This window comes from Capsicum annuum, chromosome 2 (assembly GCF_002878395.1).
Source record: "Capsicum annuum cultivar UCD-10X-F1 chromosome 2, UCD10Xv1.1, whole genome shotgun sequence".
NCBI lineage: Eukaryota > Viridiplantae > Streptophyta > Magnoliopsida > Solanales > Solanaceae > Capsicum > Capsicum annuum.
This window is the reverse complement of record NC_061112.1, coordinates 140,557,622-140,581,715: the sequence shown is the minus strand read 5'-3', so window position 1 is coordinate 140,581,715 and position 24,094 is coordinate 140,557,622. Positions and strand designations below refer to the sequence as shown.

At 36.1% G+C, this 24,094-nt stretch overlaps 2 protein-coding genes and 2 long non-coding RNA genes across 6 annotated transcripts in view; 3 read left to right on the top strand and 1 right to left on the bottom strand.

Annotated features, from left to right (window-relative positions):
* Nucleotides 1-501, top strand: LOC124896059. The gene is made up of 2 exons (XR_007052461.1): nt 1-66; nt 145-501. It is a non-coding gene; the product is annotated as an uncharacterized LOC124896059 (long non-coding RNA).
* Nucleotides 1-24,094, top strand: part of LOC107859965 (nucleolar protein 6) — a 32,045-nt gene that overhangs the window by 7,477 nt on the left and 474 nt on the right. For both annotated transcript variants that reach the window (XM_047407223.1, XM_016705137.2), the window contains exons 8-24: nt 18,404-18,490; nt 18,725-18,840; nt 19,122-19,296; nt 19,374-19,484; nt 19,564-19,642; nt 19,743-19,886; nt 19,974-20,087; nt 20,181-20,302; nt 20,395-20,477; nt 20,563-20,687; nt 20,866-20,986; nt 21,059-21,196; nt 22,125-22,221; nt 22,333-22,458; nt 23,528-23,620; nt 23,708-23,813; nt 23,933-24,075. In XM_047407223.1, the coding sequence (XP_047263179.1) occupies nt 18,404-18,490; nt 18,725-18,840; nt 19,122-19,296; nt 19,374-19,484; nt 19,564-19,642; nt 19,743-19,886; nt 19,974-20,087; nt 20,181-20,302; nt 20,395-20,477; nt 20,563-20,687; nt 20,866-20,986; nt 21,059-21,196; nt 22,125-22,221; nt 22,333-22,458; nt 23,528-23,620; nt 23,708-23,813; nt 23,933-24,075 (1,980 nt within the window). The remainder of the gene's footprint in view (nt 1-18,403; nt 18,491-18,724; nt 18,841-19,121; nt 19,297-19,373; nt 19,485-19,563; nt 19,643-19,742; nt 19,887-19,973; nt 20,088-20,180; nt 20,303-20,394; nt 20,478-20,562; nt 20,688-20,865; nt 20,987-21,058; nt 21,197-22,124; nt 22,222-22,332; nt 22,459-23,527; nt 23,621-23,707; nt 23,814-23,932; nt 24,076-24,094) is intronic.
* LOC107859966 lies at nt 6,928-12,732 on the top strand. Of its 2 annotated transcripts, XM_016705138.2 has the most exons (5): nt 8,823-9,446; nt 9,557-9,618; nt 9,760-10,707; nt 11,658-11,784; nt 11,926-12,732. In XM_016705138.2, the coding sequence occupies exons 1-5, from the start codon at nt 9,287-9,289 to the stop codon at nt 12,516-12,518; spliced, it is 1,890 nt and encodes a 629-aa protein (XP_016560624.1). In that variant the 5' UTR covers nt 8,823-9,286; the 3' UTR covers nt 12,519-12,732. The 2 variants fall into 2 exon arrangements, with proteins under 2 accessions (XP_016560625.1, XP_016560624.1); XM_016705139.2 differs by lacking the exons at nt 8,823-9,446; nt 9,557-9,618 and adding an exon at nt 6,928-7,063.
* Nucleotides 22,123-23,937, bottom strand: LOC124896060. Its single transcript, XR_007052462.1, has 2 exons — nt 23,650-23,937; nt 22,123-23,269 (listed from the first exon to the last, which is right to left on the bottom strand). It is a non-coding gene; the product is annotated as an uncharacterized LOC124896060 (long non-coding RNA).

Genomic DNA, 24,094 nt, shown 5'->3' with positions numbered 1-24,094 from the left:
AAGGTATGGTATGATGCTGTGGGTGGTGATGCTCTTGGTCTTACGTTAGGAAAAGCAAGTTCAAAGGTATGCTTTCTAGTTGTACTGAAGTAACAAATGATGTTTGGAGGTTTAATAACAAGATACCTGCGTTCTGTTTTCCAGAAACGGAAGCATGATGGCTCCACGGAAGAGAGCAAGGATCTTTCGAATATGCTAAAAACCATCGGCGAGGTTGGGAAGGGCCTTGTGAGAAGTATTCATGTTATCAAGGCCCAAAAACGTAATAATTAAAATGTTCAAAAAGATGTTGCAGCGTTGGTGTAACAACTAATGTACACTATGCATATTGTCATCAAGAGGTACTGTTGGGTGGCATGGAGCTCTTCAAATTTTGCAGCACAACCTTTTTGTATATGTGTAGTTCTCTAGTCGAAGAGCCAACAATCACCGGTATTTGTATTGAGAAATTCATTTTATTAGTCGAGAAAATATAAAAATATCAGTGCGTTCATTATCTTCTATTTGTCTTCTAATCATTCTTTTCATTTCAATTCGAACCAATTGAGCCGCCAGCAATTGTTTGACGCCATCCACAAGCCTGTGAATACATAGCAAGAAGGAGATTCTGGAAGTAGGATGTTGTTTTGAACTTGTCGAAATGGATTTTAATGTGATTGTGGGGAATATGGTGTTAATTTTTGGATTGATCATTTGACCATATTCATACTTTAATGGTTACAAATTTCTTAATTTTGGTGCATTTCCTGCATAATATTTTCATGCTTGTAAATATACCTATTTTCGAATGGAAATAAAACGAATGAAATGAGATTTGTGGTTACTTCCTTTTTAGTTTAAACCGCCCGGTGTCCGATACCCGCTTTTTAGGAGTCCGATTATATCCGGATTCGCTCCGCGTCGGGTCCCATTTGGGAGGAGAGCTCCCAACAGAGTGTTTGTCCTTTATGGTTACTTCAAGACTCACAAAACATAAATAAAATATTAAAATATTATTACTTTTTATATTTTATTTATCTTATTTTTTATTTAATTTTTATTGGATGCCTATTTTTCTATCTAGTCAATTTTAAATAGAAGATCTTTGTTCCTTTTAACCACTCTCTAATCGTAACTTTCTATGTGATATTTTTGAGATTAAGATTATGTAATATTTTAATATGGTTCACATATCTTAAATTAATTTAAATCATAATAGTCGATTATTTTTTAATTTCTTAATGTTCATCAAAATCAGACTAATAAATTGAAGAGTAGATAATTGTATGAAATAAGTTATACTAGTAGGGTTGTTTGGTTAGGAACGAGTTATTTGGAATAATTAATCTCGGATCATTTATTTCACCATTTATATACGATAACATAATCCCTCACTATGATGTAAACGGCAGAATAAATAATTCGATACAAACTAATACGTGACACCAAATATGAAATAATATAATCCTTCGTTATATTTGAGAACTATTTATCTCTTGAGTCTGAAAATAGTTAAAAGTTTATACTAAGTAACAAAATCCAAAAGAGCGGGACAAATCAAAAATGCCAACACGCATGTGGACTGTTGAACAGAGAGATTACTATTTAGACATGCTACACTACAGAAAGATATGAAAGAAGATGGTTAGTTTATTCCAAAGATTTGAATAAAGTATTTTGTTTTTGTTTCAAGTTGTTTAACACCGTTTTTAATGTTAAGAACAATAAATTAGCTAGTGAAGGTAGTAGGGATTGAAAAAAATCTTAGTACTAAACTTAGAACTCATGAAACGACCAGCCAACATATAATCAATATGAGTTCATGGATTGATTTAGAAGTTCGATTGCGCAACAATAAAACAATTGATAAAAATGTGCAAGATCAAATTAATAGAGATAGAGAACATTGGAAAAATGTATTGTCACGAATTATTTTCGTCATAAAAACTCTTGAAAAAAATAATTTAGCATTTAGGGGAAAGAACGAAAAAATTTACCAAGAAAATAATGGAAACTTCTTAAGTCTTATTAAAATGATTGCAAAATTTGATCCAATCATGCAAGAACATATTCGTAGAATTAAGCATGATGAAATTCATAACCATTATCTTGGGCATAATATACAAAATGAATTAATAAAATTGTTGGCAAGTGAAATGAAGAATAAAATTATTGAAAAAATTAGAAAAACAAAGTATTTCTCCATTATACTCGATTGCACACCAGATGCAAGTCATCAAGAGAAAATGTCTTTTATATTACGGAGTGTGGATATTTCAACAATTCCAATAAAAATTGTCGAATATTTTTTAGAATTCTTGAAAGTGAATGATACAAGTGAAAAAAGGTCTTTTTGAAGTTATTTTAGATGAAATAAAATGTATTGGACTTGATGTTGATAACTTAAGAGGACAAGGATATGATAACGGATCTAATATGAAGGGAAAACATCAAAGAGTGCAAAAAAGACTTCTTGATATAAATCCTAGATCATTTTATACACCATGTGGTTGTCATAATCTAAATTTAGTAATATGTGATATGACTAATTCTTGTACAAAAGCTATATCATTCTTTGGAATGGTACAACACATATATTCACTATTTTCTTCTTCCACTAAGCGATGAAAAAATTTAAAAGATAGTGTATCCGGTTTAACTCTTAAATCATTGTTACAAATACGTTGGGAAAGTCGTATAGAGAGTATTAAAGCAATAAGATTTCAAACTCCACAAATAAGAGATGCTTTATTGAAATTAGTGATAGTTGGTGATGATTCAAAAACTAAAAGTGAAGCTAATTGCTTAGCAATTTATGAGCTTGAAAATTTTGAATTTTTAGTAGGTATGACTATTTGGTATGATATACTATTTGTTGTTAATTCAATTAACAAAAGTTTATAATCAAAAGATATGCATATTGATGTTGCCATAAATCAATTAAGAGGTCTTGTTTGTTTTTTTTTCAAAAAATATAGAGAAGAAGGATTTACAAATGTTATGATTGCAGCTAAGGAAATTGCATTAGAGATGAATATAGAACCTGAATTTTGTAGTAAACGTGTAATTTATAGAAAGAAACAATTTGATGAGAATGTCGATAATGAAATTACAAAATCTCTTGAAGAATCTTTTAGAGTTGATTACTTCTTATATATAGAAGACCAAGCCATTTCTTCACTTCAAAATAGATTTGAACAATTTGAAGCATATGAAAGTATTTTTGGTTTTTTATTTAATGGAAAAAAAATTGCGATCATTAGATGACGAGAATTAAAAAAAATATTGTCTTAATCTTGAATGTTCCTTAAAACATAATACTCACTCTGATATTGACGGTATAGACTTATATTCCGAATTAAAAATTTTGAGGAAAATCATACAAGTAGAAGATAATATTCTAATCGAGATACTCAATCAAATAAAATGACTTGATTCTTTTCCAAATGCTTATATTGCTTATAGAATAATGTTAACAATTCCTGTAACAGTCGCTTCAGCGGAAAAAAGCTTTTCAAAATTAAAAATTATAAAATTTTATTTAAGATCAACAATGTCTCAAAAAAGATTAAGTGGATTGACGATATTATCTATTGAAAAAGAATTGTTAGAAGAAATCGATTATAAAAAAAATTATTAACAACTTTACATCTCAAAAAGCTAGAAAAATAGATTTTAAATAAAAAATATAATTTTTTAATTCTAATTTAAGGCCTCCGATTTTAATTTGGTCTTAGGCCCCCAATACGTTTGAGCCGCCCCTGATCAATTCCTGTCATAAATGCTTTCAATTATATATATCTTGAATTTCAGTTATCCAATTTTACCTTGCCAAATAATTCTGTAACTTCAGACAAAATTGATCAACGGCTGAGATCAAATCACCTTCCCTTTCCTTTTATACACAATGAGAAAACCCTAATCCTATTTTCTCCAAAATCAACCGACAACTGCAGTTGTCTAGTCATCCGTATGCCGTCTCCGAAAGCGATAGCCAGTCGGCCGTCGACCCGACACCCCCTTTCTTCATCTCTCCATCCCTCACATGCAACATCACCATCTTCGCCGTCAGTCAATGCCACTGCCTCGAACCAGTCGCCGCCGCCCGTCAAGGAACCCCTCCGGTGGATCCACCAACCCCATCACCATTTTCTCTATTTCTCCGACGAGAGACGCCGGCAGCACCACAGAAACAGTCAAAACCACCGGCAATCCTACACTAACAACCAGTATTTTCCGTCCCTCTTCCATGCACCGCCGATGAAGATTCCACGACCGGTGAAACTATGTCACCGGTGATTCTCCAACACTAACAGCCGTAAGACCTTTCACCGACGAATCCCATCCGTCTCGCTGCCTCCGAGCCTTGGCCGGAGAAATTCGACTTCACGACGGATTCTCGAAATCTCTCTCAGGTTTGTTCTTTGTTTGAATTTATATCAATTTAATATTATCATCTTATACTCCTATTTTCTTTGACAAATTATTAGATGTGAAATTAGTGAAATTCGATGTTTGAATTTTGATTCGATGTCGTGTTTGTTTGCCTTTTAATTAACATAAGTAAAAAAATCCCTAATTTTTGCGGTCTTTCTTTAAACTATAACTTCTTAAATGTTGCATGTCGATTTGCGTTAATATCAGTCTGGTTAATTTCTGCTTAATTTAATTTTGTATGAGAAAAGCATGTATGTGACGATTCGAGGATTTGATCGTAAATCTTTAATAAGGCTAATATGTGCACGTTTTGACTGTTTGGGTATGATCCTGTACCAATTTGATTTGAGAAAAGCATCTCAGTAATTGATTTTTGATTTTTTTTGCCTTACTTGGTTGATAGACATCCCCTCACACGTTACCTATGGTAAATTTAGATACCTCTTCTTGATTTCATTTAATAAGTAGGAAGGATCTCTTTTTACTTGTTTTGTTCATGAAAATTTCAAATGTTATAATTTGACATACCCTTGTTTATTTATTTATGGAAACTATAGTATGATTGGTGGAACGGATTGATTTACCCCATCCATTTAAGGGAACAATCCCCTTAATTGATTCATTAAATGTTATTCTTCCTTCATTAAATATTATTCTTCCTTCATTATTTGGGATTGTGGACGGCCCTCCTCACTATATAAATTCACCATTCTCTTTCTCTAAGAGGACGGACTTCTCCTCCGCTATTACTCTCTCTATTTTCTCTTAAAACTACTTTGAAGTTCTTTGGCACTTTGGATTTCGAAAAACATTCGGTCTTGTCCTTGCTGCAATTGTTTTGGGTTCTATTATTATTGTTGGGTGCCTAATCGGTTAGTCTCTATCGATGCATTCTTTTCTTATTCTATAGCATTTGTGATAGCAAAGCATAGAAAGCATGTCTATAGGAACTAATTTAAAATAATTATGTTGTGCTTGCTTGCTATGCCTGTGTTTCTTTGTTCCTCTATACAAGACAATGTAATGGTATAGTCAAGTATTCCTTCTATGCTTATACAACTCTTTTGATCGTATGTGACAGGTATTAAGTGGTATTGGAAGAGTCACCGGGGACTTGGGAGTGGTTGCTTATTTCTTTCTTAGTTTAGTTTCATAGCTTCATTTTATTTATTCATTGGTCTGTATTGTATAAACCTCACTGATGTAATGGTAATTATTGGGACTGTTTGGGGGGCGGAGATTTATGTGCCCTATGAATCGCGTAGGCAAACACAACTTTAGTTTGTCCATTCTTTGTCATCCTACGCATCAAAACTTGTCCCATTTTCCCTCACACGAAGAGTCTCTTCCTTACACTGTGATGTTGACACCTAATTTTGACCTCCCGACACTACATTTAGGCTGTTATTTTAACAAAATCGTTAATTTTTAAACATTAGTATTTTTGCATATTTTCTTGCATCAAACAGATTTCCGACATATCGCATTCATAATTTAGAAAATGCATAAATCATCAATTATCTTTTAGAATCTTTTTTTTATAATATTCTAAAATTAAAAATGACATTTTTATAATTTTATTAATTAAACTATTTTCACGTAATCATGCACACTCACAATTTTGTAAAATACATCGTCTAGGTTTGCTTTATTTAATACTATTTATTGATATTATTATTTATTGACATTGTTATTATATATATTACTATTATTTATTATTTATCATTTATTATTATAATTTATTGTTTAATTATTATTATTTTCATTATTATTTTTTTATCTTTTATTATATTTTTTTATTTATTATTTAATGTTGTTATTTATTATTTAATTACTATTATCATATATTATTATTATTCCTAGTTTAATTTAAATAACAGCCTAATCAATATTATCTTGCCTGATTTTATTTACCTTTTAATCCAATTTATTTAATTTCTTACAATTATAGCCTATTTTACCCAATCCATTACAATCTTAACCCAATTTCTTACAATTTCAGCCATTATTTTATTTTAATTCCCCCATGACATTAAATATCAGCCGTCGATCAAAAACCAATCCAACGATTGAGATCAAAACATCTCTCTTTCCATATTTAAGACCAACAAACCCTAACCCTAATTTTATTTCCTCAACTTCCGCCTCTATCTCTCCACCTCTCTCTTCTCTCTCTCTACAAACACCTCCAAATCACGATCTCCCCCCTCTCCTCCGATCTCTCCGTCGCCAATCGACCACCAAAACCACCCCCACCGCTCCGAGTCCTCGTCTCCAGGCCGCCATCTCCGGCGAACAGCCTTCGCCGTCGCCTCTTCCTTCTCCTCCATACGCGCCGCCAGCGCCTACCCCAGGCGAGTCCAGCCGCTGCTCCGATGGCCAGCCCTCTCCTTTCTCGTCCTCCACCGGCGAACAGCGCCACCAGTGGCGCCGCCATCGACTTAGGCGGCCAGCCAAGCCTCCACGCCGCTGCTCCATCCTCCGTCCTCCGGTCCCCTTCTTTCTCCCCTCCGGTGAACGTCCAACAGCCGCGACACAGCTTCGACTCCTCCCCTCACAGTGATACCTCCGGCAAAACCCTTCGGCGTTCCAACCATGCAACCCTTCCTCATCAAAAATGACGGATTCTAAGAGAATCCGTCTTCAGGTTTGATCCTGTGTTCGAAATATGTGTGTGAACTTTAAACTATTTCTTCATCTGTGTTTCTATGCTCATAGAAAGATTCTTCGAATCGAGTGTGGCCATGTTTGATTTTTGCTGACTAAATGTGTTGATTTTAAGTCTGATTTTTATTCGACCCTATTTGCATGTCCTGCTTGATTGGAATTTCGTGACGCTTAACTTGAATGGTGAGTCAATTTGTTTGTCTCTCTCTGGTATGCGCAAACACGCCTAACTTCTTGCAACTTCACATTTTTTATGCCTCTTAGTCAATATGGGTAAGAAAATCCCAACTTCTTTTGAGAGACGTGACTGATTACTTTAACAATGGTTTATGGTAAGCAATTACTTTTGATTGAGTCTTGTGCCAATTTTCTTCTAAAAATTAAGTACTATTAATTATCGTTTGCCTTGATTATGTGATCACTATATGGTAGTTCTTCTTTTCTTTCGTAAATAAATAATTTGTATGACTGATTTGCTTAACCAATCTTTCCTTTATTGGATTTGACTGAATTTCATGTGATTTTATATTTCCCTTAATTAGCATATAATCTGAAAAGGAAATTTGGTTGACAGACATCCCCTCACACGTTAATTATGGTAAATTTAGATATCTCTTCTTGATTTCATTTAATAAGTAGGAAGGATCTCTTTTTACTTGTTTTATTCATGGAAATTTCAAATGTTATAATTTGACATACCCTTGTTTATTTATTTATGGAAACTATAGTATGATTGGTGGAACGGATTGATTTACCCCATCCATTGAAGGGAACAATCCCCTTAATTGATTCATTATATTTTATTCTTCCTTCATTAAATATTATTCTTCCTTCATTATTTGGGATTGTGGACGGCCCTCCTCACTATATAAATTCACCATTCTCTTTCTCTAAGAGGACGGACTTCTCCTCCGCTATTACTCTCTCTATTTTCTCTTAAAACTACTTTGAAGTTCTTTGGCACTTTGGATTTCGAAAAACATTCGGTCTTGTCCTTGCTGCAATTGTTTTGGGTTCTATTATTATTGTTGGGTGCCTAATCGGTTAGTCTCTATCGATGCATTCTTTTCTTATTCTATAGCATTTGTGATAGCAAAGCATAGAAAGCATGTCTATAGGAACTAATTTAAAATAATTATGTTGTGCTTGCTTGCTATGCCTGTGTTTCTTTGTTCCTCTATATAAGACAATGTGTTGGTATAGTCAAGTATTCCTTCTGTGCTTGTACCACTCTTTTGATCGTATGTGACAGGTATTAAGTGGTATTGGAAGAGTCGTCGGGGACTTGGGAGTGGTTGCTTATTTCTTTCTTAGTTCAGTTTCATAGCTTCATTTTATTTATTCATTGGTCTGTATTGTATAAACCTCACTGATGTAATGGTAATTATTGGGACTGCTTGGGGGGCGGGGATTTATGTGCCCTATGAATCGCGTAGGCAAACACAACTTTAGTTTGTCCATTCTTTGTTATCCTACGCAAAATAACTTGTCCCATTTCCCCTCACACGAAGAGTCTCGTCCTTACACTGTGAATAAAGCAAGTGATGAGCCATTTTCATCACTTACAGCTTTATTTTCTGCTAATCTTATTCTTTCTCTGAACAGCAGAAGGTTTCACTTCCTGGGGTTACTCAATTGCCTAAAGAAAGGATTTTTATTCTATTTTTTGCGTAAGTTAGCATGTGCCTCTAGTGTACAAATGATTTTGCTTTTTTCACTGTCATAAAGAAGATTAAAAAAAGAAAAGAATAGCTGACTAGAGTGTACTATAACCAGTTCTAGCTGTTTTCTTGAACAGTAGCACATTTGGTGTAAGTTGAATTCTGGGTATTGCTGTTTGTATTTTCTTGTTTTGTGTTTACTTTGTTTGACTGTGCTTTCTTGTGAAAGTTTTGTAATAATTGAACACAGCTCAGGGTTTTACTTTTCAAAGCTATTTTCTACTTTCTTTCTGATATTTTATTGGGTTTTTGCTTTGTTTCTTGCATGAAAATGTAAGTTCTTTTCCCCATTTTCTTTTTTTTGGACAAGGAGGGTGAGTGATGTGGTGGGCAGAGGGGCCAGTGGGGGTCTTTTTTTTAATTCTTACCAAATTAATGTGAAGATAATGTTTGATAGAATCTTATTGGGAGGACAAAGTGTGTGAATCACATTCAGCAGAGTGGGAGAGAAGGTAAAGAAATTTAAGAGATGATTTTGAAGGATGAATGTTAGCTCAGCTAGAGAAAAGAATGATAGTTTAGCCGCTATTATTGAGAGAAAACCTCAAAGGCCTTGTGGTTGTATGGGCATTTTCTTTCAGCTCTTTGATCGGAACCGTAGATTTGCCAAGAAGCTGTTTCCAAAGAAACTGCTTTCACCAAGTTAGCTACTACTACATTCCACTCATTTTTAAGGCAGAATGGTTAATTTCTTGAAGGTGATTCTAGCTAGAGGGCTAAATTATTTCTTTTTTTGTGCTGTATTCTTATAGCTCGCTTGAAACAAGCTTTAAAAAAGTTTAGAGGGGATGAGAAGCAGCCAAAGCTTCGTTTGGTACTCATTTCTTGAACTATACTCCCACATTTAGCTTTCTTTTTCTTCTATTGTCTCGGATGTTAGCCTGACAGGGAAGTTTTTAGCCTGACAGGGAAGTTTTTGTTTTTATTGTTTTTGTATCTTGTATGAACAATGTAGATTACTGATGAGAATAGTGGGGGTTTTAATGGAATGACCAATACACGTTGTGAAAGCAAGCGCGAAATGAAAGCTCCAAGTTTGGTTGCTAGGTTCAGGGGTTTGGAATCGATGCCAGCAGGATCAGGCAGTAATCCTCAAAAGGCTTCAGCTTCTGAAACTTGGAGCAATGTGGCAGACAAACTTGGTGCTCGACTTGGCGGATCTGATAAAGAAGATATGGGTTTGGAGATGGCCGAAATAATGAGTTTAGAACCGGGTTTGCGAAGGTTTAGAGCTAAATATGCTCTCACTTATCCTACTAGATATTTTTCTCCTTTGGAAGATGAAGCAGATTTAGCACCTCATCATTTGGAAAGCCCTAATCCTTGTGTGGATTCAAATATTTTGAAAGGAACATCTGTGTCTTCATGTAAAAATTGTGGTTATTTTCTTCATAGTAATAACGGTACACCAAATGTGGAAGAATACTCATCGTCTGTCTCGTCACCTGTCTCTAGTGACTCTGGACCTCCATGTGAAGGTCCAGGAAGAAATATGCCAAGGTTGCCCATTTTCAGCAGCGGGGATCAACTAGAGAGAGTTTCTGAGGGTTCGTCCTCAGACGCCACTGCTGAAATTGATGATGTATCATACTGTGCAGAACTCATATTGGGCGAAAGATCTATTAGCAGAACTCTAATGGAGATGCATGGCATCCGCCAAGGGAATAATGTGAAGAAGGATGCATCATCTGTCACTCATGTGGTTAATCAGAAGCAAAATCAAACAACTCAGAATAGAGAGAGGGGTCTTATGAAGTCTAAGCCAAGTAGTTTGCAGAGCAACAGAGTTTTAGCAGCTGCAAAATCTATGAGTAATACCCAAAGGAATAAAAGGCCTAGCAGGAAAGAAGATTTGTGTGATGATGGTGATGTATCTTCTAATTATACTTGCATGAATTTCCAGGTAAGTTGCTTAAATGTTATCTATCTGAAGTTGCAACGAATGAAATACTGAATGACCTCTCGTGAAATATATTCCCTTTTAAAGCTGAAGCAACTTAATTACCTATGAATTCTTAAGAGAGTAAACAATTTTGGACTTCTGGATAGTCATAAAATTCATTTGATGAAATTGGTTCTCTTTCTGCCTTTGTGCATCATATCATACTAAACTAATACTAGGTGCATGTGCAGCAAGATAACTTATACAGCACACTATGTTACAGAAGAACACTTCTATTAGGTTATAATATGTAATCAGAGCACAGAGATAAAGCCAATGGTTGATAAAATTTAGAACGACTAAATCAAGCAAAGCCTAGTGCATCAAAAGTTACAGATTACACAAATTTAGCATCAGCTCTATTAGGGAAACCACATCATTTACTGTGACCAGTTTTTTATCAGTATATTTCTTCTTAAGGCCACGTATCATCTGGCTCAAAGCTCGAATATTAACTGCTTTTGGCTTAAATATGAAACATAGGCAACCATTGGAACTGTACTAGTAGTAGTCGGGAAATAGCATTTCAGGATGCTAACGGTTTTTACTGTCTTCCTTAATGCATAAAACTCAGTATATCTGTGTTTCCTTTTAGTCTATATACCCAGGTTAGGCACCTGATTCATGATGGTAAAAATTTTAGCAGCTACCTCACAAAATTTTGACACCCAAGATCAAATGAAACCTTTTTCGGTTGTCATCATGTAGACTAGGCTTTTGAGAAGTCCTTTTCTTCTTTCCTCACTCAGCCAAAGAGTGTTAGTTAAAGGTTTAGTTATTGTACTATTATTCAGCATTTCCCCCCTCCCTTGCTTGTCAAGTGCATAAATATTTCTTAGTGTGTCTTGCTTCAGTTATGAACCTATTGTTATTTGTCTGAATCTTATTATTGCTTTTGAATTCGTGCTCAGGCCATACCAGATTCAGCAGCAACAGATTTAGTTGGGAATTCACTTGATCACCAGAGTTCAGGATGTGTTCTTGAAGCTGCCTTTTCAACTGACAGCTACCTCTCCAGCAGTCCCAATAGTAGCTCAAGTATGGTCCCCGATTCGACATTTTACTATTTGCATACTTCCTTTCCTTCCCTCAAATACATAAATTAAAAAATAAGACAACTCTGAACTTGGATTTTATGCATCCATGCTTCTAATAAATATGATGCTTGTTTACTTCCAGAGGACATAGTGCTTGCTGAATCAGTGGACTCTATTGATGATGAACCACTCTTTTCAAAACCTGATAGAGATCTTTCGAATTGTGAGACCTCATTATGCACCAGGAGGAGTTGCAGAGAACTGATCACTGGCCATTTTAATAACGTTTCTGGAGTGCTAAGCAAGATCGATCAGTTAAAAAGAAGCAAACTCAGTTACGCAAAACAGGTCATTTTGAATACTGAACTCATATTTGGAACTACACCTCAACAGCAGGCTCTACCTGTAGAGGATGGGTCTTCTGTGAGCTATTTTCTCCTCAATGAACATGAAATATTTTTGAGTCTTCTGTGGATGACTTTCGTTCAGTTGCTTGGCTGTAACGACCCAAAACAGATGAATCAACTTAAAGGATTCGCCTTTGATTGTCTATTAGAGTACCGAGACTCAAAATTTGCTCGATACTCTGATTCTGGTTTCAGAACCTGCACCAAACTACCATCAAGTATGACCAAAGAGATTCTGATTGATGGTGTTATTGAAGAGGTCGAAGATTGGACAGAATTTCTTGATTTGAATCCAGACGAGCTAATAGAATGGGAACCCATCCTCTAGGGACTTCGAGATTGAAGAATATGAATGTGGCACTGAAGTTGCTAGGCATATTCTCCAAGAATTAGTAGATGAAGTTGTTTTAGACCTCTACAGTTCTAGCTAAATTTGGATGGAACTGTTAGTAGCTCCTCTTTTTGAGACTTTGTTGCAAGCCTGTCAAGTGTTATGTGATAACTCTTGCCTCAGTAATTTGAAGCAAAGTATTTTGTACAAATCATTGATTCTGCATGTGATTCTACTTATTGTACTTGCGCTTTTGCATTTATGAACATTAAGAACAATCCCTTCGTGAACATCTGTTTGAAGTAGAACATTACAAACACAAAATGAAAAATGGTTGAAATATAAGAACAATTTGAAGGGAAACCCAATAAGCCTAAATGGATGCATATGCAAAAATCTATTATTATGATATTCAATGTTCATCAATCCATAAGCAAATTACTTTCTATAGTTCCCAGTAGGTTACAATGAGTCGGTCCGATTCAAACCTATTGCTCTATAAAATTATACAACTCTTAAGACAAATTTACAAAATTACAATGAGTCGGTCCGATTCAAACCTATTGCTCTATAAAATTATACAACTCTTAAGACAAATTTACAAAATCAATCTTCTGTAAAAAGAAAATGTAAATCGAAAACCAATCTTTCAAGCAAGTAAAAAGGATTATTCGGTGCACTAAACTCCCGCTATGTGTGGGGTTTGGGCCACAAGGGTCTATTGTAAGCAGATTATGTTTCCATAGCTTAAACCTGAAACATCCTCGTCATATGGTAGCAACTTTATCGATTACGCCAACTTTATTGGTTACACCAAGACTCCCTTGTAGGCAAATAAAATGTCAAAAAGATCGAAGAATCAAAACCACCTGAAGAATGATTCTCCTCCATTCTTCAGAGGTGAGAATCACAATTTTCTGTAACCAAGAAGAGTCCTTGCCAGCAACTCTGTTAGTTCTTCCTACTCTGTTTTCACCATTAATGGCAGTCCTTGCAACAGAAGCCAATCCCTTCAGTTCCTCCATATTAGCATACTCTTCCTAGTCATCAAACCCCCAATCCTCTTCTTCGCTGAATTCACCGATTTGCTACCTCCAATACTCCCAACAACCCCATAAAACTTGCCATTTTTTGCACCAGACGGAGGCGGAGTAGCTGACTTCTCCTTCAAAGTCAGCAGCATAGTAGGCGGCGGCTTTCGATTCTTCTTCGTCAATGCTGATGAAAAATCAAGCACTGATTGTTATGATCTCAATAATAGTCGATCAAATGTTAGTTGTTTGGATTCGAAGTTGGGAATAGAAAGCAAATAGAAACGCGCGAGATTGAGAATAAAGGGTCGAGATTACTCAAGTTTAAAAGAATCGCAAGGGTCGTGATGATGCCACGTGACAAGTGGTTATATACACACTTCATAGGAGAAAGAAGGGCATAACTTAAATCTGGTAAATCAATTGCTCTTCTTTTCCCTCCCAATTCCTTTCTATCCCCATCTAAATCTAACTTTGTCTTCTCATCTTCTTCCCCCGCAGATCGACTCATTCATAGAGTTCTCTATAAATTTGTTTTCTCTTCATAGATAAGATTTTCTTGTTATTTTAAATTTCATTTCCCTATTTTTTGATATAAACAGAAAATTTCTCAAAAAATACTGTGTTGATTATTTGGTTACTGCAATTTTGTTATGATTTGATTTGGGATCATAACAATTGGTATTAGAGAAACGAATCTATCTCAACTATGGGTAGTAATTCGAAGAAGAAGTTTATGGAATCATCAACTTTGGTTAAATTGGTTGAACGAAACAATGCCAATGAAGGGCACCTATGGATGAAGTTTCAGGAATAGTTGTGGATTTAAAACAATTTCAGAGGTGGTTTAAGGATTGCACATGCAGTATTGACTGCCAATGCAACTCTTGCGTCTATAAGTGTGTACACAGTCTTGAATGCCAATGTTGCTTTTGTCTTTATGTATGTTCGAGGGAAATGAATGTAGAGGAAATACAAACTAAGGTGGTTTCAGATGACTATGCTATTGCTGAACTGCTGAAGATTGAAAATAGCAGTAAGATTGATTCAGAATACAATTAGGACCAGGCGTTCGACAAATGTCCTCAATGGGTCGAATCTGAAGTTCTAGTTGAACTTCACTTCATCCAAAATAAAAACACCACAAAAATCGAGATCCTGAACCCACATCTAGATTCACGATTTCATGTTCTTGCTATTGAGGATACCATACCGAAATTGATGGATCTCAATGATCTGTCCGGTTATTATAATGTCATTAAACACCTTGATTCTGCACCTTCATTAGTTTCAATTAAGGTACATCTGGACAAGGAGATTGGTTCCACGTTATTCGATATAAAGACGAAAGGGGATATTTTGGTTGCATTTTGGGTTCCTCATGCAACTATTGGTTCACTCTCACATGTTTTGGTTTTATTCATTTATAATTGGGTTGATGCTGGGCAGGTTTTTTGGGCTTTATATGATAGGGGAAAATTGGGTGTGTATTCATTTAGTCGAGTTCTGTTTTTTAGTTTTGTCGATGGATTTCTATTTCTGAATGTTGTAAATGCTGAAGCAAAGCTACCAACACTAGTTGTTGTGAAATCAGAGGATTGGGACGAGTGTGCATCAACACTAATTAAAATTGCAGGTGCTGAGATTTCTAAACCAACAGATAAATCTAGTGAGTGTGTATGTCTCACTGAAAGGTGCAATGAGTGGACTGATAGTATCATAGTTGAGGCATGGGTGAAAACCACCAAAATTGTTTGTATTGAAGCACACTAGAGCAGTCGGACAATCAGAAACAAGAGCAAAATGTAGATGTGGAAGCATCGTCAAGGATTCTGACACCTTTACAAATTCGCAAAATGGCAGAGGCATAACTGAAAAAGAAAATGAAAGAAATGAAAGTAGGTAGTGCTCAAGGATGTTTCTTTAGAGTCAAAACAGTGAATACTTTGTCAAAAGTTCATGGACAAATTTTTAGTGTTGAGGTTAATTGGACTTCAAAGCTATTGTACCTTCTTGTTAATATTGGCCTCAAAAACCCTGGTACACAATCAGATCTGGTAGAGAAGTGGGTAGAATATGAAGATGTGGGTATTGTTTTTCTTTATTATAATGATTGTGTTATATGCGTCTTGTTTCAAGAAATACTCGAAAGGAATATAGATAACATGTTAATACCCTTTGGACAATACATGGAGCCTCTGCCTATTGTTGTTGCTCTGCGAGTACTAATTCAGGTATATTGCTTGAGAAACAAAATGATGCATGATGTGATGATTTTATCTAAAGAGTTATTTGTCATATTTATCAATGAGGAGGAAAACTTCTATTCTATGGCATTAAATAAGAGTTGTGGCGTGTATGAAAATAGAGGTTATACTACCTGGTTCGACATGAAGTTGAGTGTTCCAAAGACAAGGAGAGTTCTTATGATGCATAATTTCTTACCATTGCTATTTGATTCGGGTGGTACCATTCTAAAGTATCATACCGTTGTGGAAAAGTTTGTTTATCACCTTGTCTGTAAGCTATGTAAAGTGAGGTGTCTGTTGGACTGCAACATCTGCAGGATAATGTGTTTTAGTTGTCTTAACTTCCATGGTAGACTTGCAAATGGCCAAGTTACATAGTTTCAAGGTACTCTATCAGAGTTGGCAGTAAACTGATCAACCAACAGTCGAGTCAAAATAGGAATTTTCGACATCTTTATTAGTGTGATTTTCATAAGAACCCACAAATGACTTGCATTTCCCTTGCTTATGGGTGGAAGTTTTTAGCACTCAAAAGACTAATATTGTTATTAATTTTGTATATTCATTTTTTTTTTTAAATGACTTCTGTCGTACCAAATACACTAATCTGCATAAGCATGCTTCTGAATTCTGATATCTGATCAACCAAAACTGTCGATCAATATCACAATATGGTATCAATTTGGCTTATGAATACACTTGTTTTAGAACATAAACATATAGTGCTTAAACTATGCAAGAAGATCGAAACAAGTAGTTTAACAACAAGAACTTAGCATTAAACATTACATTTGACAACCTATTAACAAGACAAAGCTTGCAAAAATACAACATCGAACGCAACCTAAAGGGCAGCCCAGTGGGGGAAGGACCGGATCACAAGGATCTATTGTATGCAACTGTAATCTGTATTTCTGCAAGAGGTTATTTCAACATCGAATGCAAACACGAGGCGAAGCCATGCTCTCAATGTAAGTAACTGCTTGTACTTGAAGACAACAACGAGATGCATTCGTGTTGTACGTACATACTTATATCTGTACCGAGTTTCACTAAACCTTCATCACCGTTCTTTGACACAAACAAAGGCGAGACATAACCCCCTACGACCAAAGAGAGACCGGAGAAGAGAGGATATTCTTCACCGCGTACTCCTTCATCACCCACAGATCTATCCTATCGGGATAATTGCTACAGCAGGCAACTAGGTAACGTCTACCTAAAACACTTGTCATCCAACGAAAGTTTCCATTTCGACAACTAAGCAACGCCATTATCCCATACGTCTTATCAACCAAATTCAAAGTCATAATCTCCCAAGCTACTTACTTACTCACCAGTCATCACCAACATGAGGTGAAGCTAGACTCTCAAAGTAAGTAATCGCTTGTACTTGAAGACGATAACCTGCTGAATGAATCTCCAAGGATTTGTATGAAGCGTTCCTCGTTTCATACAAACTTATATCTGTACCAAGCTTCACTAAAACTTCATCACCATTCTCCGACACAAACAAAGGCGAGATATAACCCATACGACCAAAAGGAGATAACAACGATACCATCTTAGTCCACGACTTCTCCACACCATACTCTTTCATCACCCACATATCCGTCCTATTCGGATAATAGTTACAACAAGCAACTAAATTCCCACCTACAACATTCAACCCCCAACTAACATTCCCTTTTTATGTTTTATTCAACATATCCGTTCTATTCGACATCTTTAGTAGTGTGATGTCATACTTATGTTTTATTGGTTGAGTTAGAGAACAACTGTAGTACTAACCATTTCTCTATGTTTGCAGCCACCTCTAAAACATGGGATAAAGGGCTTTTTATTCAGCCCCGGCATGAAAAAAATGCTTCAAACAAGGTTCATTACTTTGCTTTGTTTGGTGATTACAAGTTATAGTTGTCAGGAAGTATGCACGAGACTTTACGAAGACATACTTACCAAAAAGAAGTGTGTGAAAGATTATAAAGATGTATCTATGTTTCATGATTAACTTAATTTGAAAGAGTTTCAAGGATTTAACTAAGAAGTAAAAATCCAAGACCTTTTTGAGAAAAAAGAAACTAACAATTAACGAGGTATAGAAAAGCTATTAAATCACCTGGTACGGAGAATAGAACTTCACCTTTCCAAGCATTGTACATGGAAGAATTTCAGACATGTTCCCCCACCTTACATTGCATTGGTTCATGTTCTTGTTTGATTGTCTCAGCTAAATTAGTATAACCCTCTTTGGTTATTATGTTTACGCCAATTGTTACTAATCTTTTTTATATTAGTTGTCTAAATTGGTGACATGATCAAAACGGCGAAGGCTTTTAATTAGTCATTCCTCCATATTCATGCATTTTAGGCGTCAACATCTTAAAGCCTTGTTACAAATGCCATTGTTCGGTCTTCGAGAACTGGCATCTCTCTGCCTAATTGTACCGGCACCTCTTCATAAGATGCATGAGTTCCATTTCTGTGAATTACTTTAACTGCTTTTTTTCTCTTTCTTGTCTCCAAGGTATTCAGAAAGGTCTAATAATTTGATGTGCTGTTGTATAGTGGACCCATATTCATTTTAATTTTCAAATTGCAGGATATGCAGTTGTTTCCTGTGGTCATTTGCAATTCATTTGAGGACTTCAATTTGGCATTCCGTCTGTCGCACAATGGTTTCCAAGAGGTGATTTTTGAGAATTTTAAAGTGCACATTCAATTGATTTAATCTAAATAATAAGAGCATTGCCATTTTGATCATAATGATCTAATAGCTAATGAGAATGGAGAAATAATAACACCGTCCTTCCTCCATAGTTTGTTTCTCAGATGTCAAAAAAAGTGAGGAGAAAGGATTTTTATTTCAAGTCTGTTTCATGTTCCACTAATAAAATGTTTTGATTGCTTTTATTACTTACAGCTGCGCCATGAAGCTGCTTTGGCAGTTACTTGTATCAATAAATGTGGAGATGGTGGCTTTGAGGAGCTTTTTATAACAAAGATCGACTTCCCCACTAGATATGACTACTGTGTAAGGTGCATCAACGGAAACTGTTTGTATTTGCTCTACTATTACTGACTTCGAAGTGAATTTCCTTTTGCTATTATCAGAGTTCGTAATTCGTGGTGGCAATTATGAATGATGCCCTTTGGAGTTAGTTGCTCTATAAAATAATGTCTATGTTTAAATATCTATTGAAAGATCTGTAATACTGTTCCGCTGGTCTTTAGTGCCTTTATAAGCGGAAACCATGCTTTGATTCTCTAGGTTGAACTTTATTAGCCTTTAGAGCTTATATCATGCTTTAATCCTCTAGGTTGAACTTGAGGGGAAACCGTGAAGTTTCTAGCTTAGGATATTGCTTAGATGATGAATGTTGGAGATCTCAGGAGCAGAAGGTACTCTCCCTCATGGACCAAGGGTTGAGAGACAGATCTAAGTCTGTTCGTGTTATTTGGAGAAACACTTCATCTGAATGCAATTTTGAAAAGGTATACATCCTGGGTTGTTCTTCAACTAAGATATCATGGTGCATAACTAATCTTATTTTGGTAACAAACTATTCTAGGGACTGTCAGAGCTAGACAATGAGCCGTTGCTCATTGGGATTTCTGTCAGCTCTGCAGAGGCAGCCTTTAAAATGACTGTCATAGGTCCTAGCCCCGAGGAAAGAGATAAGGTACAAGTATCTCATTGATTATCCAGTTAACTTTTGTTCAGTCTGCTTTACTCATACATACTTCATGACATCCCACCAGGCTTTAGAATTTCGGAAGTTTTGGGGAGATAAGACGTCTCTTCGACAGTTTCGTGATAGTAGAATAGCTGAAGTTGCAGGTTCAGTCATAGATATACTTCTGTTACTGCTTCTCCCATACTGGGCGACTGTTGAAATTGACATCTTTTATTTCTGTTCTGTATGGTCTTCAATTACCAGTATGGGAACATGAGGAGTGGCAAAGGCATCTCATCATAAAAGATATTGCCGAGCATGTTTTGTCTAGGCATCTTTCCATACCCAAAGAAAAAATTGTTCCTATCGTGGATCAACTTGATTTTTGTCTCCTCCACAGGGATGTAGGTATGGTCATAAATGCTGGTTACATTCAGTCTTTGCCTTCTCAAGCTTGAATAATGTAGCTTGAGAATAATGAAGTTGATTTTTCAGATCCTATATCATTCTCAAAAAGTTTGTTAGTGGCACTTGAAGAGCTGTCAAAGCGTTTGCTCCAGCTTAAAGACATTCCACTAAAGGTGTCGACTGTGCAAGCTCTGGACTCAGGTTTCCTTTCTCTACTCAAAGGGTGTTTTTCATACATTTATATTTGATGCTTCTATTACTGCAAAAGTGGTTTGTGCTTACAACTAGTCACAGCTGTTAGGCTGACATCTGTCTTCCCGCCCATGCCTCATCCTCTGGCACACGAGAAGGGTGTTGACATAAAACCAAGGAAGCCTGTTTCAACCTGTATAAATCCAGTTGAAGTTATGATTCAGGCATGAAAAGCCATCCCTGTATAGTTTTTGTTGTATAATCTGCAGTGAATCCCAAGCCTTCTTTAGGATTTACCTCCCCCCCTTTTTAATAGCTTGAAGGATCTGGGAATTGGCCAATGGAAGAAATTGCAATAGAGAAGACAAAAACTGCGTTTCTCCTTAGAATTGCTGAGAGGTTAGTCTTCTTGAGTTTATTTTTCAAGGAACAATACTTTTATGTAAGCCAACATTAAACTCGTTTGAGTGCACAATTATGGCAGTCTGCAGAACAATTGGGGGATGATGTTTTCAGCTACGGAAGATGATGTGGATGTTCTAATGTCTGGCTATGCATTCCGCCTTAAAATTTCTCATGAAAGGGCTCTTAGTTTGGTGACTGGGCAAAGTAAGACAGTTTGTGCCTGTATTCTCTACTTCTTAGTATACTTCTTTTTTATAGGAAATCTCCCTTTCTTACGGAACTTTTACCTTACATGGGAAAGACTCTTTTTTGCCTGGTGACCTACTGTTCTTTCTGTAAGAATATATTTCTGTGATTTGATAAAAGATGATTTTCTTCATAGGTAGTAACAGTCGACATCAATGGAGCCTCTCTGCTGACAGACAACTTCTTCTCCGACACCAACATGCAAGCAAGATTAATGCTTTAAGGGGTCGATATCCCATATATGGACCAATTGTTCGGTTAGAACCTGAATTCATACTTCATGCCCTCTTTCGTCCTCCTTATAGCTCATTTACGTCTTTGCTTTGCAGGCTAGCTAAAAGATGGGTCTCTGCACACCTATTTTCCACGGTGCTGACAGAGGAGACAGTTGAACTATTGGTTTCAAATCTTTTCTTGAGACCTTTGCCATTTGAACCGCCTTTCTCCCGAATAACAGGATTTTTGAGGTTAAATATTTGTCACTCAGAATTCATTTTACTCAATGACATTACCATTTACTCTCTCTTCCCCAGTTCTTCACACTCAAATGCTCTTAACGACTTGATTCTAAGTGGACTCTCAAGGATGAATAATTACATTGGTTGCTTGTAACATACACATTACCATTTACTTTCTCTTCCCCAGTTCTCCACACTCAAATGCTCTTAACGACTTGATTCTAAGTGGACTCTCAAGGATGAATAATTACAATTTGGTTGCTTGTAACATACTTGTGCTCTTCCGAGATCCTGCATAATTCCTGTAATACTGTGGGTGACTGTCATGCGTGCATCAACTAGTGTTCACTTTCCGTAGTTGTTTCAAAATTATGTTTGCTATTTCTCATTTCTGATGGACTTCTTTTTTCTTTTCCCTTGTGTATATTTGCATGTGTCACTTGCAACTTATTTTTCTTTCACAACACACTAGTATGTTATAAACTTGAATAAAATAGCTAACTTTCTGTGCATTTGATGTTGTCTGGTGGGAGGGTAAGACACTTTGTGCATCTATATTGAAGCAGCAGCGGATTCCTCAAAAGAAATAGTAAGATAGGTGGAAGTACAGTACTTTTTTCCTTGTATATTGGACCGTGTAGGCTAGAAGATCCACAAAAGTTACTGATATAACAGTATCGCATCAAAACATAGTCTTGCGAGCAGTTAATTGGTGGAGGGTTGGTTTTAGTTCTTCTAGCTGTTTTCCCCTTTTAAATCTCTTCACTCCAGCCCTGAAGTACTCTGTGAGCCCAATCTGTTTAACGTGGACCCTCCGTTAAATTCCCGTCTTTTTTTGATCTAAGAAATGGAAGAATCTTAAGTGGTGCTATCAGTTCCAAATTTAATTATAAACTATAAGCTGGTCACTTTTTCTTATATTCTGTATCTTGAACAGGTTCTTACGATTATTATCGGAATATGATTGGGCCTTCTCTCCTTTAATCGTTGATTTTGATGGCGAATTTTCAACCGAGGAGAAAAATAAAATTAACGTAAGTACCAAGTCAAATAATCAATCTTTGGAGGGCGTTCCATGCTCTTTTCTTGTTTCTCCATGTAGTAGTTTTATAAATCTAAATACTATTTCCGTATGATATTGACAGGAGAATTTCATGAGAAGTAGAGAAGAGCATGAAAAGGACACACAAAAGTTAAGTCCTGCAATGTTCTTAGCTACCAAGTATGACATCGCATCTGAAGCATGGACAAGATCCTCACCAACTACAGCAGTAAGTGTTCCTCAATTATCAAACACTTTTATTAATTCTTTGTCTGAATTTCATGGAATCTTGTTCACCGAAACAGAAACATGTGAAGAAGCATTTTGTTTTGCATCCTAATATTGATATATTGCACCCAAATAGTTTGTGGTCAACTTAAGACAATTGATCCTAGAATGTATGACCAAGGTTTCTACTGTGGAGAAGCGGCCTCTGGAGGGGCTCATGGAAATCTTAGTTTCCATCTGCAACCCATTTTTCTTCGCTGCCTCACTACCATAAACATGCTCACCACAAAAGTAATTCTTAATTACTATATGCAAACAACATGATTTGTCAATATTGTTTGTGAATTGTGATAGCGTCATTTAGGAAAAAGGAGAAGTATACGATTGTAACTTACCACAAAAAAAAGTATTTCATATGATTGTAACCATGATGTGTACTGTTCTTTATTTGGACCAGTGAGGTCGGAACTAAAGCTTCACCTCTCAAACTGAACGTTAGCTTTATTGAATAGGAAACTTATCAAACATATATACTACTGAAAATTACACCAGATCTACGTTTCCACTTCTCGTGCAGCTTTTTCTCATTTATACTACCAGATAATGATAAGTAACTAAAAGTAAATCTTTTTAAAAAAATATTTTTTTTTCTGGTAAACCCCTTCATCAGACCCTTTACTGAGGAGCTCAATGTTGATCCTATTTGTGCTCATCTCCCTTGGTGGCTCGATCCGTCAACCTTATGGTTGGAGGTGGAGGGTCCTTACCTTTAGGTTATCCCTCTCTCATCTTGAAATTTTCATAAGTCAATCCTGGATGATAAATATTGGTATTGTTATGGATAGTGAGGTATCACAATATCAAGCAATCAAACAATAAAATAAAGCATTTAAGCGTTCTATGGAACCAGGACAACGCCTTTAGTTTAACACAATCTGAGCATGTAGATGTGGCATGTCGTTCAGTGGCCTTGAGAACAACTTCTCTCATGATTGTTGTGTGTGTTAATAAGTTTTCATGATTGCTATGGCTTTTCCTCTGGCATTAATGTGGGTACTGTTGTGTACTAGGAGCTAAGAAGACTGGTGGCTTATTCAACTAGCAGTGCAAATTTGTTGACCAAACTGATTTTGCAAGATGGATATGATTCTTATGGATGGAAAGTATGTTAAAACATCAATTTTTCCCGTACCTGTGAATTTGTTTGCTATAATATGTCAATCATAGTGCCGTTGATTTTTATCCTGCAGTGTCTTCTCCGGACGCCTCTGAGCAACTATGATGTTGTTGTTCTTCTCCACAGGGATAAATTGCCCTACCCCCAGCATCTTCTCTTTCCATCCGAACTTGAACAAGGTTCTTTTTCTCATTTGTTTCTACATGATATCCACCTATATTTTCTTCCCCTCCTTTTCATCCATTTAGCATCGGAACTCTGTACTAATTAGTCTTAAACACTTCCAATATTTTTCTAGAGCGATGTGCTGTGCGTGGGCATGCAACCAAGATTTTCCATCCTTTCTTTTCTCCTGGAGACTTCAAAGTGAACTCTGGGGAATTGAAAAGTAAGCTGATGGTGAATTTTGATCCAGTAAGGTGCTTTATTGCCGACATCGAGGCAAGTACTTACATTTGCT